The sequence below is a fragment of the Physeter macrocephalus genome, chromosome 20, assembly GCF_002837175.3.
Source record: "Physeter macrocephalus isolate SW-GA chromosome 20, ASM283717v5, whole genome shotgun sequence".
NCBI classification, from domain to species: domain Eukaryota; kingdom Metazoa; phylum Chordata; class Mammalia; order Artiodactyla; family Physeteridae; genus Physeter; species Physeter macrocephalus.
The window spans coordinates 81,869,714-81,883,021 of NC_041233.1; the positions used below are offsets into that span (position 1 = coordinate 81,869,714).

The 13,308-nt window shown below is 53.0% G+C and overlaps 2 protein-coding genes across 20 annotated transcripts in view; one reads left to right on the forward strand and one right to left on the reverse strand.

Annotated features, from left to right (window-relative positions):
• The window catches only part of MGMT (O-6-methylguanine-DNA methyltransferase), a 351,374-nt gene extending 344,283 nt beyond the window's left edge, over nt 1-7,091 (forward strand). For 5 of the 6 annotated variants that reach the window (XR_003677651.2, XR_003677652.2, XR_003677655.2 and 2 more), the window contains 5 exons: nt 744-962; nt 1,728-1,913; nt 4,655-4,738; nt 4,957-5,149; nt 6,311-7,091. The gene's annotated coding sequence lies outside the window, so the exon portion shown is untranslated. Of the gene's footprint in view, nt 1-713; nt 963-1,727; nt 1,914-4,654; nt 4,739-4,956; nt 5,150-6,310 lie in introns of all 6 variants that reach the window. The other variant, XR_008616232.1, reaches the window with a different exon arrangement.
• A 112-nt stretch (nt 7,092-7,203) lies between these two features.
• The window catches only part of EBF3 (EBF transcription factor 3), a 117,485-nt gene continuing 111,380 nt past the window's right edge, over nt 7,204-13,308 (reverse strand). For 2 of the 14 annotated variants that reach the window (XM_055081268.1, XM_024121424.3), the window contains exons 13-17: nt 12,525-12,702; nt 11,348-11,536; nt 10,755-10,844; nt 9,569-9,681; nt 7,204-8,472 (exon numbers count right to left, since the gene is read on the reverse strand). In XM_055081268.1, the coding sequence (XP_054937243.1) occupies nt 8,455-8,472; nt 9,569-9,681; nt 10,755-10,844; nt 11,348-11,536; nt 12,525-12,702 (588 nt within the window). In that variant the 3' untranslated portion in view covers nt 7,204-8,454. The other 12 variants (XM_024121422.3, XM_028481665.2, XM_024121426.3 and 9 more) reach the window with 8 other exon arrangements.

Sequence of the window (13,308 nt, forward strand, 5' to 3'; positions counted from 1 at the left end):
CGTGGAGTCTGCTTCTGAACTTTATATTCCATTAGGTCATTTGTCTAGTCTTGTTCCAGCACCCCACTGTCTTAATTACTGTAGTCTCATAAGAAATCTTGTTTGCACAGTGTTAGGGACTGAATGTTTGTGTCCCCCCGCCCAGTTCATATGTTGGAGCCCTAACCCCCAACGTGATGGTATTTGGAAGTGGGGCCTGAGATTACACTGACTTTATGGATCATTTTAGGGAGAATTGGCATCTTTTCAGGATGTAGGTTTCCAATCCATGAATATGGTATATGCGTCCATTTATTAAGATTTTCAAAAATTTCTCTCAACAATTTTATGGTTTCCCGTGCAGACATCTTGCATAACTTTGGTAGCTTTCTAGCTGTTGATATTTTTACAATATTGTAAACTGTATCATTTTAAAAATCGCAACAACTGTCATTGTTATAGAAATATGGTTGTATATTGACCTTGTATTCATCAGTCTTGCTAAATTTCACTTGTTAAATTTAATACTTTTTAAGTTCTTTTAGTTTTTTTTATAACACTAACTTTAAAATAATTTTTCTCCCTAATTTGGTCAGTAATGGTTTGGTTGCAAGCAACAGACATCCCTTCAAGGAGGTTCAAGTAAAAGTGAAGTTAGTATCAGACCCCAAAAGACGCTGGGAAAGCCAGGAGCCAGGGAGTCGAGCTGGGCTTCATGGGAATCTCTCCCTCAGGTCCTGTCTCTCTTGACCCTGTGGCCGCAGGCTCTGCCCCTCTGTGCACCTCTCCAGTCCTGCACTCTCAGAGGGTGGACCCGCTTCCTGGTCTCTGGTCTCCTGCCACTATGTCGGCCTCAACTCTACTTCCACGTGGCCTTGTGACGCCAGTACCCGCAGTACATCCAGCCTCAGTGTCCTAGGACAACTGGATTGTCTCCAAACGAGGTGCTCTTGCCTTCCTCACCAGCAGCAAGAGGCAGGGTGGTGAGTCGGTAGCACGGGAGTGTTTTCCCCAGGACCCTGCATGTCTGTTTGGCAGAAAACTTGGAAAGCATGCATGTAACATGTAAGCTTTCACCTCCCAAGTATGCCTGCTGTTGCTGTAATTCTAATATTCTTTCTAAATATATATGTCTTTTCCTTCTTGCCTTCTCGCTACATAGAAATTTACAAATTTGAATTATGTATACAGTATTATATGCTTGCTTCACTTAATTTTATGTCATTACTATTTACCATTTCATTAAATGTACTTCAAAAACATGATCTTAATAGCTTAATAGAATATATAATATTCAATTATATGGCTATACCATAATTCAATGAACAATTCCTATTTTTAGAATTTGGGGTTCTTTACAGTTTTTTTTTTTTAATGAATATTACTATGGTGAGCAGTCTTGCACTTAAAGTCTTGTCTAATCTCTGATCATTTGCTTAAGATTGATTCCTGGAAGTGGAATTAGTGGGTCAGAAGATATGAACATTGTTAAGTCTCTTGATACAATGTCAAATTTATTTCTAGAAGGGTTGCACTGGTTTGCTCTTCTTTCTACAACTCTAAGAATGCCCATTTCTCCATCAACAGGATTGAGTATTAGCTTTTAAGAAAAATCTTTTCTCATTTAATAGGTGAAAAAGCTTTTTCATCTCGCTTTAATTTGATATGCATTTTTAAGAGAGGTTGAGTATATTTTCCAAGTTTACTGATCACTTGTATTGACTGTGAATTTGCCCGTTTTTCTCCAGAATGTCCTTCTAGTCTTACTGATTTGCAAAAGCTCATTGCATACTGAGAAGATAAACCCTGTGTGGCAGGACCCTTTCTGTCTCCCCTGGTGGCTGCAGCCCCACGCCAGCCTGGGTTCTGCTGGCCCCACAGTCGTGGAAGAAGGCAGTGAACAGCTTGGTCCCTTGTAGGAGGGCGCGTGTCAGGTGAGTGAGCTGTGGTCCGTGGCCACCGTCAGCGCAGCGGTGGGTGTGGTCTGAGGGGCAAGGGGATGCGTGCTGAGCTAGCGTTTTGCTTTTGATACTTTGTTTTGCCCAGTGCCTCCGACTGTTGTGGTTCATTCTGACTCTAGCACCCAGATCTTCTCTGTTCATCATGTCCTTGTCCTGTCCCCATCGTCATCTTGAATGGTGACAAGCTTTTACTGAGCCCTGGCTGGGAGTTGGCCAAAGGGCTCAGCCCTTGCAGTCCAGTGCCTCTGGCGCTGCCTCGGTGGCCCCAGCCTGTCCCTGCGCCGGGTGAATGGCTCCCCTGCCTGCACTGCACATGCCGCGTGGACCCAAGGGGCACCTGGTACACACAGGCGTCCAGCTTCCCCAGCCGTGTGAGTCCGCCGTGTGGACCGTGAGGTGACCTGAGAGCAGCAGAGGGACGAAGCACGCGGGAGCAGCCCTTTGCCAGCCTCCTGAATGTCGCAGAGGCCCCCGGGACATGAGCCTCTGCCCTTGGTTTCGGGTCTGTGAGCCGGTGACATTGGTCGTGCCCCGAGCTCCGGCTGATACTGGGCCGGACAGACCAGTTTCCATCTCGCGGCCTGTCCAGGGGGCCTGGCTGAGCCCGGCCCCTCGATCCCTGGGGCACGTGCCCTCCCGACTTGGCTGGGAGGGAGGTGGTGGTTCTCACTCCATCCAGATGGCCGCCTCGCTCTTCCTCTCTCTCTCTCTCTCTCATTAATTCCTGGAGGTCTCTGAGGCCTAAATCGGGAAAGAACAGAGGCTTTGGAGACAGGAGACTTTGTTTGGCATCGGGCCCTGGTCCTTCCAGCCTTGTGACCTTGGGCCGGTCACCTGCCCGCTGCAAACTGAAGTGTTGTCACCCGAGAGAGGGGAGCCAGATCCAGCACAGAGCCCCCTGGGTCGGCCAAGCAGGGTCCTGTGACAGGTGTCCCTCGACCCTCCGGTGCCACGTGTGGGCGAGGCACGACGCTTATCTGCTATTTGGAAAGGTGTTGGGTATTCTGCTCGCTGAGAAATTGTACCTTAAGAGGTGGTTTCCGAGGAATCTTGAACCAAAGGTGATGTTCGCTCCCCTCCGGAAGTAGCGCCACCCCGATCTTGTCCCGAGCCCCATCCTTCCGACGGACCCACGCTAAGTCCCAGACGCTCGGTGGTACGCCGCGGCCTCCACCGGGCACCCTCGATGTAGAGATAGGAAGGTGGGGAGCGCACGGCCTTGTCTTGTCCTCAGAGAACTCGGAGTCCTTCCAGGGGACAACAGGAGGCCCCTGGGAGGCAGCAGCTGTAGAAGCCGCCCTGGGAGAACTCCCAGGGCGGGCTGTGGTCAGGAGTGAACGCTTGGGCTCAGATTGGATGACCAAGTGGGGCTGGCCGCGTTTTCTCTCCACCCCACGTCGTAAGCTCTTGGGGTGTAGGGCGCACTCCACGTGGCTCCACGTGGGGTGGCACAGAGCAGATCCGGGGCGTGTGTGTGGGGCGGGTACGAACCAAAACTCACTGCAGTCCCAGGAGAACGTGTCTCCGTTGGCCGCCCTCAGCGGGTCACGACTGCAGACCTAGCAATCACTGTGGGTTCCACCCAGGATGTCCCCGGGTTAAGCCTCAGCTGGACTCGGAGCTGGCGGGCACCTGCCGCCGTCGTGGCTCCACTTTGCCAGACCCGGGCAGTGGGGAGACCGCGTCCGAGTCTGCACGGGGTCCGGAGCCGCTCCCGTTTGTCCCCAGGCCGGGGGCTGGGAGCCATGTGCGTGCTGGCTCCCGGCCCCGGACCCGCAGCCCCGCTCCCCGTGAAACCCACAGCCCTATAGCGGGGATGACAAATGACCAAAAAATCAATTTGTAATCTGATTGGAGGTTTTTGATTTCCTCTGATGAGTTTAAATTTCATTAAAAGCAACCTTATTCCAACATAAAAGGAATCCTTGAAGGGTAGAGCAGGGGATTGTCTCACCGAGTATAAAGCATCCCGACTCTTTTGTGTGATTTATTCATCGCGTTAATTGTGAGGGCCAACCCCGGGTGTCCGTTGGCAGCTGTGCCGTTATCAGGGCCTGGGATCGGCCGGGCGGGCTCAGAGCACAAGGACTCACATTCAAAACTCGCTCTTTGGCATATTGACACTTGAGTTATCAACAACTCTTATTATCTGCTGGGAGGGAGCTGGCAGCTCGTGGGGACAGAAGGAGCCACAAATCCCGCCGCAGCCGCCCCTCCGCATTCTCTTAATTGTGTGTATTCTCTGGAAAAAGTGGTCATCGCAGCCTCTTGTCTTGATGAGAAATTGACATTTTCTGAGGACTTCTCGGGGTGCCGAGCGGGGAGATGAGGCCGGAGTTGTTTTAGAGGAGGGCGGGCGTTCCTTCCTTTCAGGGGCCTCTTTATTCTTCCTGTTGACCCGCTTGATGAGTATGGATTTCATGAGGTCTTTTTCAGCATTTGAACTATAAAAGGTTCAGAATGACACCACCCCTTATAGACAAAAGATAACCTTGCCCTTTGAATATATCGATTCTTTATTAACTAGGCTGTTTAATGCAATGAAATGAGGCATTAGATTGAAGCCCATTTCAAGTGCTTTGAATAATCTTTAAAAGCTTGGAAGACCCTGGAAGGGGGCCTGACAAGAATTGGCACACATTTGGAGAGAACGCAGTTTTCAATTCGGATTCAAAGCACAAACATAAAATAATTTCCCTCCCCGCTGTTCACAGGGCCCAGGCGAGCGGCTCGGAGAGGCAGCCCCTGCCACGCCCCTGAGCAGGCATCTCCGGCACCGGCTCAGGGTGGGGAAGGAGGTGAGGCTGGTCCCCAGCACGCACGCGGGGGAGTGGGCGGGGGCGGGGGAGGGGAGGGGCCGGCTGCAGCCTGGTACCCCGTGAGCCTCTTGCTTCGCTGTCTCTGTAAGGCTGAAACGAGAATGCAGTCAGAGGAACCTGATTGTCATTGACAGGAGAAAAAGGTATTCACAAGTTTCTTTATGTTTTGAATAATCATTCCCTGTTTTGCCCGGCAGAACCAGTACTTAAGATGACATTTGTGAGTACTAATTTGGATCACACTTACGTGTATGTGTTGGAGAGAGCTGCAAGCCAAAACATGCAAAACCAGCCCTTCGTTGAGGAGCACATGAAAGCTACAGAATGAAACGGAGTGGGGCCGCTGGAAAGGCACAGGAGCCAGGCAGAGCTGCGAGAATCAGAGCCCAGGTGCTGACGGCGCGTCTCATTAGAGCCGTGCCGTGCCATTGGCCGCACCTCCGTGCAGCCCAGGGGCAGGCTCAGCGCATGGGGCCTGTCACACCACGGCCATGGACCTGCCGTTGGCGACGGGGTCCCTCAGGTCAGGGTTCAGCGGCACTGGTGTCCGGAACCCTGGTGTCTGCCCGTCCGAGCGGAGCTTTCCGAGCTGGCTCTTGTCCCGGTGGAGCGCGGTGACAGGGACAGAGGAGCGCATGTCTGGAGCAGCCAGAGTGCTTGCCCTCTAGCTGCCGGTCCTCCAGCTCGGAAGCAGGGGCCGGGGCAGGAGGGCCTGGGGCAGGGGCGGGGGTGCCCAAGCCCCCAGCGAGTCTCGAGACTGTCTGTGGGCCACAGTGCTGCTGTGGCCCCCAGGTCTGACCCACGGTCATGTTCCGATGTGCCGGCGGGCGTGCAACACACGTACAGGTGGCCCCTCTGGGGACCAGAGGCATCCGAGTAACCACAGGGAACCCTCGGTGCAGCTTAGATGAGCGTTTGAGGGCAGATAACCTTGGAGAAGGTTCTTCTATGAACCGTTTTCATCCTGGCCAAGAGAGCTCTGGGAGTGCAGATCAAACTCACCCACCCGGCCAGTGTAACTGTTGCGTGTTGAGCAAAGCCATTTTAATAATCCAAACAGATCAAATTACCCAAAGTGAAACTCACAGACAAGAAATACTTTAATTAAATATTGTGTAAAATGAACATTTTTATACAGTTAAATATCTGAAAAAATGTACAGATAAAACAATCTTATTGTAGGGTCTTTAACAGTAAAATCTACCATTTAGTGGAGCGCTCAATTTTGAGACGATGAAGCCATGAGGGCAACTCATTAATCTAAAACACAAACCGAGTGCAGAGGGACAAGGAGACTTGCGAACGTCCGTAACGTGTACACGTGAGCTCATTTTTAGGTCAAACCCTTACTTATACAAAATAAAACGGAGGCAACTGAGTTCCAAAGTGACTCCTCAGGCTGGTCACAGGGCCAGAGTGTGACCCGCTAACCCCTGGGGACGTTCTGGTTCTTTGATTTAGTCCCTTGAATGGACACTTTCTTAAGTCCTGCATTGTTTTGTTTTGGTTTTTGTCAAGAAAATTTTTAAAAGTCCCTCCTTTTCGTTTCAGATTTGATTTCTGCTGCAGTTTGCAAAACGTTTGCTGTGCTGTGTCTGCAAAGGGAAAAAAAAAAAACAAAAAACCACCCTCTTGGTCTCACCGCAGGTTTGGCACTAACAGGTACAGTGTCTGAAGGAGGTCATTCCAGTTTAAAAAGTACAGACAGTGCTGCTGGGTTCTGACCACAAAAAACGTATTGTTAAAAAGGAATTTTAAACGAGGGGTGATTGTGGGTCCCCTGAAACCTCTCTGAATCGGAGGTGGGCTTGGGAGGACACAGGACACAGCAGAACCAGATGCAGAAAGGAGTGACACAGGGGTCTCCGGGCTTGTGCGTGTGTGTGTTTTACACCGTAAATCTCCAAATGAAATACTGATTAACAATTGTGGGGTAAGCCTGTGATCAAATAGCACAAAGGTTCTTTAAAGAAGTCCACTTTTAAGGCATCAGAGAAGTTAATGTGGCAAACGTTTTAATTAAAACATCAGAAGTAAATTTTATTTTAAACTTTAGGCCTCTGAATTTTTCCAGTAAACACAGTTCAGCTATGTGGCAAAGTCATGGGTGGCAGCTAAAATGACTTTTTACATTCTACAAAAAAAAATAAAAGGAGGACACAGCCCCAAACGGTGTCGCCTCTTCGTGGCCACTCCACATGCACGGAATCTACGAGGGTTTGTCAGCGGGTGGCACCGTTTTGTTGTGACTATACAACGAACTTTTTTTTTTTCTTCAAAAGTATTTGTTCAGATAACTTAAAAATAATATAAAAATAAACAATGAATTTGACTTTTCCTAAAAAAAAAAAAAAAAGGACAGAAAGTCTAAACAAACAATAGCAAATTTTGGAAGTACAAGTGAAACGCAAGGATGTTGGTTCGCGGAACAAAACAGATCAAACAGTTCTTGGCTTTAATGCTCTTCCCGGCATCATAACACCAGGCCATGATCAAAAACCAACGCAGACAAGAAAAAGGAACTGAAAATGGTGGGAAAAGCAATGTACAAAATTTCAAAGATAAATACAATATTTATAATTGATATGTTACAAAATAAAGTCCCTTAGCAACAGCAAGTGTTCATGGAAAAGTTAAGTGTTGAATGGAGACCATTTTATTCCTTATAAGATGCATAAGGAATAAAACTCTTTTTTTTCCCTAAATATTTAAGTGGATCTGAAAAAAATTCAAGACAAGTGTATAAATATTTAGCTACAACTTTGGCAAAATCACAAAAGTCTACAATTTTATAACCACATACAAAACACATCAGGGAAGAAGGATCTAGAAGTCAAAAGGACAATTTCTGGTACAAGAAACATGGACCTCACAGTAGCCTAAGAATGCAATAGTATACAGTGCTAGCAAAAGTTGAAAAAAATGTCGCAGATCACACTTGCTTAACAGGAAGCTCTAGCAGTGGGAGAATATTTTAACCAACAGACAGTAGCATTTTTTTTTTTTCCTCTGTCAGTGTGCTTGTTGAAGGCAAGAGAATTCAATATCAAAGTTACAATTTCTAACTACAATAAGTTACAAAGTTTCGTTTCATTAAGATGAAGTTAAGCAACGATAAACCCTCCCTCCCCCCCCTGCCACCCCAATTCTCCTAATCATATAGTCTTCCTTTCTTCCAGTTTGATGGCTCAGACCTCCTTGGCCCCCTTTTGTCACCACAAAAAAATATTTCACATTATAGAGATACACAACCATTGTGAATCTAAGTATGAGTACAGAAAAATGTTTTGGAGGCGTTTTTCATCAGTGTTTCATGATCATCAAAATGGTGCATTCACAAAGTTTCTCCCAACACATAGCAAGTACTAGACATAGCCAAGACGGAGTCAGAAACTTTATACAAAATAGGCATCGCTTTGTTCTCCTTATTCTTCAGGACCGAGAAATGTGAAAATATGAGAAAAGTTCAGTCAATAAAATGGAATTGTTCATGAAGAAGTACGTCGTTTGTGTGTTGATTCTTAATAGTTTAAATAAACTCTTTAAACAAAGTCTTTTGTGGCATTTCAACCGCTGCTGATGTACTGAAGACACGGTCTCCATCAGCACCTCGTATGTACTAACGTGTCCCCTGAAGTCCGTCCTTGGATGCTGGGCGCGGCGGGAGGTAACAAGCGCCCCTCACATGGGCGGGACTACCAGCCCAGACATAGCTGAAAGAGAGAGGGGGCAGGTCAGGGGCGCCTCTCACCGGGGTGGGGGGCTGGGGGGGGCCTCCCTGGGCTTCGGTCGGCAGTGACAGCGGGTCTGCACGATCCTCCGTTAACCAGCCGTGGGCTCGGTTAAGGCACCTACTTCGGGGGCTGTGGGGTGCTGGTGGGGGACGGGCCCCCGGGGTCCTCGCCTCAACGACCTCACGTGGCAAAGGGAGAGGCTCTGGCCTCTCTGGGTGTGAAGGGGCCGCTGCCCACACACGTCAGTGGCTGGATTATAGCAGACGGAGGCCCAGACTCCCCGGAGGCCACCTCCGTCGACAGATGCCGAACCAACCCGGTCACGTCTGTGACGCCAGCCAAGGCCAGCTCTCGGGCCGCTGGGCCCCGGGCACAGCTCTCGCTCCCTAAGTCACTCAAACTGGACACGCCTCGGGTTCCCCTCTGCTCTCAGCCCCTGCCTGGGACCTTGCGCTGATCGTTCTGTATCGTAATGGTGAGTCGCGGACCTGCCAAGATCAAAGCCACTCACAGCCCCCCTGGTTGCAATCTCGGGGCCAAGGGCCCTCCAGAGACACGAGTCACGGCTCCAGCACAGGGAGCGCGTCCTTCCTCTTCTCGGAGGGAAAGGGAAACTTGGGCCACGATGCCAAGTGCGGCACGTGCTTCCCGGTGAACTCCGGGTACAGATGTCATCTAAAATCGTGTAACTTTGGTGGTGTTCAATTTTTGTCAGAGCGATCATTCTCGGTAATTTAGGTATAACATCTTAATACATCTGTTCACGTAGTGATGGGAGCTTCAATTTTTCAGTTCATTAATTTCAGCACTATTAATTTATCTCCGACTCACCGTTACAACTTTATGGTTTGGAAGACCCGTGTGTGTACACACGGCTTACGTGGCACCGCCTCTCAATGGGCCCTGGCACCGAGTGGACGGCGGGCAGGGCCGTGGCACCCAGCCACCTGCCTCTTAAGCACCTGTGGTCTGGTGACCGCTGCTGGCTTGCAGGCCAGTCGGCGGCCCTTCGGGGCTGGGCGTCCCTCTCACGCTAACAGGTGTTGTGCAGACAATTATTTCAAATCACTGATACCTTTCCAGTTCCTTTTTTGAGCATTAGTTCATCAAAGTGAAATATGCCACCGACTTCACAAAAGGGCCAGTTTGTCTTCTCCACGGTAGCGTCCTCAGCACCCAGCAGAGAGCCTGGCACATAGTAGGCGCTCAGTAAATACTGGTTGAATGGATTCATTTTTTTAAAGGAGTAACTGGATTTGGTTTTCACCGGGAGGAGCATATACCAAAGGTGGTGTCTGAAAGAGGCCAGATGACGGCCACTTAATTAATTTCAGAGCCTGTGGGCCTCAGTCAGTCACCAAGAGCCACGTGCAAGCTCACGGGGCCTAGGGGCCCTCACGCAGCCCCGCCTGCCACTTGCACCACCGGCCACTGCCCAGGGGGCCCCAGCACTGGGCGGGCGCTGGGTGCCCGCTCCTCGCGGCCCCATCTGTGGACAGCTGTGCCAGGCGGGGCCTCCCGCCGCCCTTGGGCGGGACCCTCTCCCTCTCGCGTCTTTGAAAGAATTCTCCTGGAAAACCAATTCCCGTGCGGCACTGGCGCGCGCACGGCCCCGGGTCTAGGTGCACGCGCCCTTCCGAGGACAACACAGCCTCGTGCGCCCCGTGGTCCGTTAGACCAGGTGGAGAATAAAGGCTCAGGCTCGGGACAGTGAGGACGGGCCAGTTTCGAGGTGGGCGCTGCAGGTGACACCGTGACCCACCACCCCAGGCCTAAGGCTGCCCCACTGCCTTGTGAGTCAGGGGAGCGACAGGCTTGCACCTGCCCACGCTCTCGGCTGAACGGGACGCAACCTGAGCCCCGCTGCCTTCACCACGGCCCGTTTTCCTTCCCTTGTGGGTTCCCCTCCCTGCAGGTGTGGGCCGCTTTACCGTGAGGACACTTAAGTCACGTTGGAAGGATGAGGAAACGGGTTTCATCCACCAAGAGGGAGAATCCGGTTGTGGGGACTGAACGGGGCGGGGGGGGTCGTTTCCAGGAGCACCGGGTTGGGGAGGGGGGGAGCGTGTCGCACTGCGGCAGACGAAGGAGAACATGCAACAGCCAGGGCTGCCCTGCCAGGAGCCCGCGGGTGGGCCCCGGGGAAGGTCGGCGCTCCCGCCCCCCCAGGGAGAGCCCCTCACTCCAGCCCTGCGGCCCAGCCTGGCCTGCCCCGGGGCCCTCCGGGCGCTCCCAGGCCTCGGGCCGGCGCGCACCCTCACCTTGCAGTCCGTTCCCGTTGGCGCTGGTGCAGGAAGGAGGAGGGGAAGCTTGGGGCCGGACCACGGGCGCGAAGGCGCTCTTTTGTTTCACTGCAGAGATGACATTGGCAGGTGAGAATGAGAAAATGCCGTGTGTACTGCTACAGTTTGAAGGGAGGGTGACCGAAGAGGCTGCCATGGTGGGGCTGGACGGTACTACTGCAACAAAGCAAACATGGTCAGGACGCGCGACGCCGGGCACGGCCACACGACACAGAGAGCTCCAGGGCCTCGCCGGGAGCCGCGGGCCAACAGAGCAAGCACGAGATGTTTCTGGCTTGGCCACTCTCTGGATAACAGGCAAACTCTCGCGTTGGACTTTTCGTTTCCAATTGGGCGGCCCCATTTGGTGCCGATTTTGTTTGGGTTTCCAATGTGACCGCGTGGGGCCCGTTTTAGGTCAATTTACTGTCGTCACGTGGACGCCCAGCCTCCAGAGCCACCCTTCCTTTTATCCAGTAGCTCACACCACAGAACATCCAAGCAACGCACACATTTGACTTTGCAGCGAATATGAATCTGTGTGATGACGGGTGACAAAAACAGACACTTACTGCCGTAGGGAGAGTTAGCGGAGGAGCCATTAAGAAATCCAGGCGAGCCCGGGACCCCTAGATTGGCCATGGCGCCACTTCCATATCCATTCATGCTAGTGCTGACTGTGTTGTAATTGGACTGCTGGGGAGGACTGCTGGGGACGTATCCTCGCGGGGACACGCTGCTTGTATTGCGACTGTAGCCGACTGTTAAAATCCCCCCCCGGCCAAAAATAACATCATTATCAGGGAGAGACACTTGGGGGGGGTTTCCCCGCAAACCTCTATCATCTACTAAACGCTTTTAATTGACCGTATGCTTTCCTCCAGCCCAGCGCCTCTCGCCAGCTCAAATAACCTTGTCACGCCAGCCCTGCTCGAGCATCCTCGCCGAGCCCCGTGCTGTCGCCGGCGGCCCCGGCAGCCGGCCCAAGCGCACTTCGATCTAACCGTCAGCGGCTTTCACGGTCCTCTTTAGAAGCAATTATCAACGGCGCGATTCCTGGGCTGTCCCCCCGCGCTAGGTGAGCTTTCGGCCTCGGCAGACCTTCAAATGCCACGGCTGACAAGGAGAGCCTGTTTGTGGCCGTAAGTCCCCGGGAAAGGCTGTTCTGGGGTCTTCATCTCTGTGGCTGCTATTTCTGTCGGCGTGCGGGGGTGGGGGTGGGGGAGAGCAGGAGCCTCGCTCCCGCCCTGGGATGCGGGTGAACGGAAGCCGAGCGGCCGTGCGGGGAGGTGTTTTCTGAGATCACTGCCTGCACGGGCTTTAGAGCGGCCGGAAACGGAAAAGGCGCAGGTGGGGAGCGGGCGCTTCTCTCCGTGTACTCCTGCCGGCCTCAGAAACCAAATCCCACCCCCCCGACCCCTGTGCAGCGCATCCAGGAAGGGTCCGCGGCTCCCTACGTCACAGCTATCCTAGGGCTTATCCCAGCCTTTCCAGGAAAGCAAAGCCCCTGAGGAATCAGTTCAAGGAAACGGCCAGCAAATACCAGTAAACCGTGTGGCAGCCACTGCGGCCTGCTGCCTCAGGTTTCTGGGTTCTCTGAGCATGCTCTGCCCGAGGGCCGCTCTGAACAAGGCTGCAGAGCCCAGGGCGCTGCCCATGTCCCCGCCGGCCTCAGGGCACAGTCAGCGCAGCTAAGTCCCACCATATCCCAGCTGGGCGTCTGGGGGAGGGGCGGCCCGCGCGGCATACCTTGGTCGTTGGCTTGTGACGTCTCTGACACGTTGACGGCTAGCTGGCTGCTGAAGGAGTTCACACCCATCATGCCCGTGTGCGCAGGGGTGTTGCCCAGGGTGGGGATCTGGTTGTGATTGCGAGGGACGCTGTACAACGCCTCGGCGATGTCAGCCGCTCGCTTCAGGATGATCTCCTGGAGCGGGAGGCGGCCGTCACACCCAGGCCAGGCCGGCCCCCTGCCCCCAGCTCACAGACCCCCCCCCGGGGGGCAGAGTCCCAGCACCCTCCGCCTGGCCCTGCTGGGCAAACCGTAGGGGCACCCCACTGTCGCTTGGTCCAGATTGTGACAGAACGTATTTTTTAATGGGAAAAGAACCTCCCTCAGGAGAACACTTTAACACCCCATCTGTTCCTCCTGCACCCACGGTGCAAAGGCCCCTGAGGGATGCACGGGGCCAGGGCAGCACGGAAGGCACTGGGTTCGGGGTCAGAGGCGCACGGGGCCACGTCCAGAGGGAAGTCCCCCCGAGTCTCTGTTCCCCAGGGACCCCCGAGCCCCAGCAGCCCCAGTCTGCCCGCCACTGACTCCACTGGACGGGCCGTGACACGGTTCTTCCTGGAGAAAGCCCCTCTGCTTTGTGTTGCCGGCGCTGACTGGTAATTTTCTACTCGAATACGCAACGGGAGGGCACGCACGGGCGGACAGAGGCTCCCCCCATGGGACGTTCGGGAGGCCACGTGTGCCCGGGAGGCCACGTGTGCCCAGGAAGCCCACGCCGGACCCAGGCCAGCTGGCCAT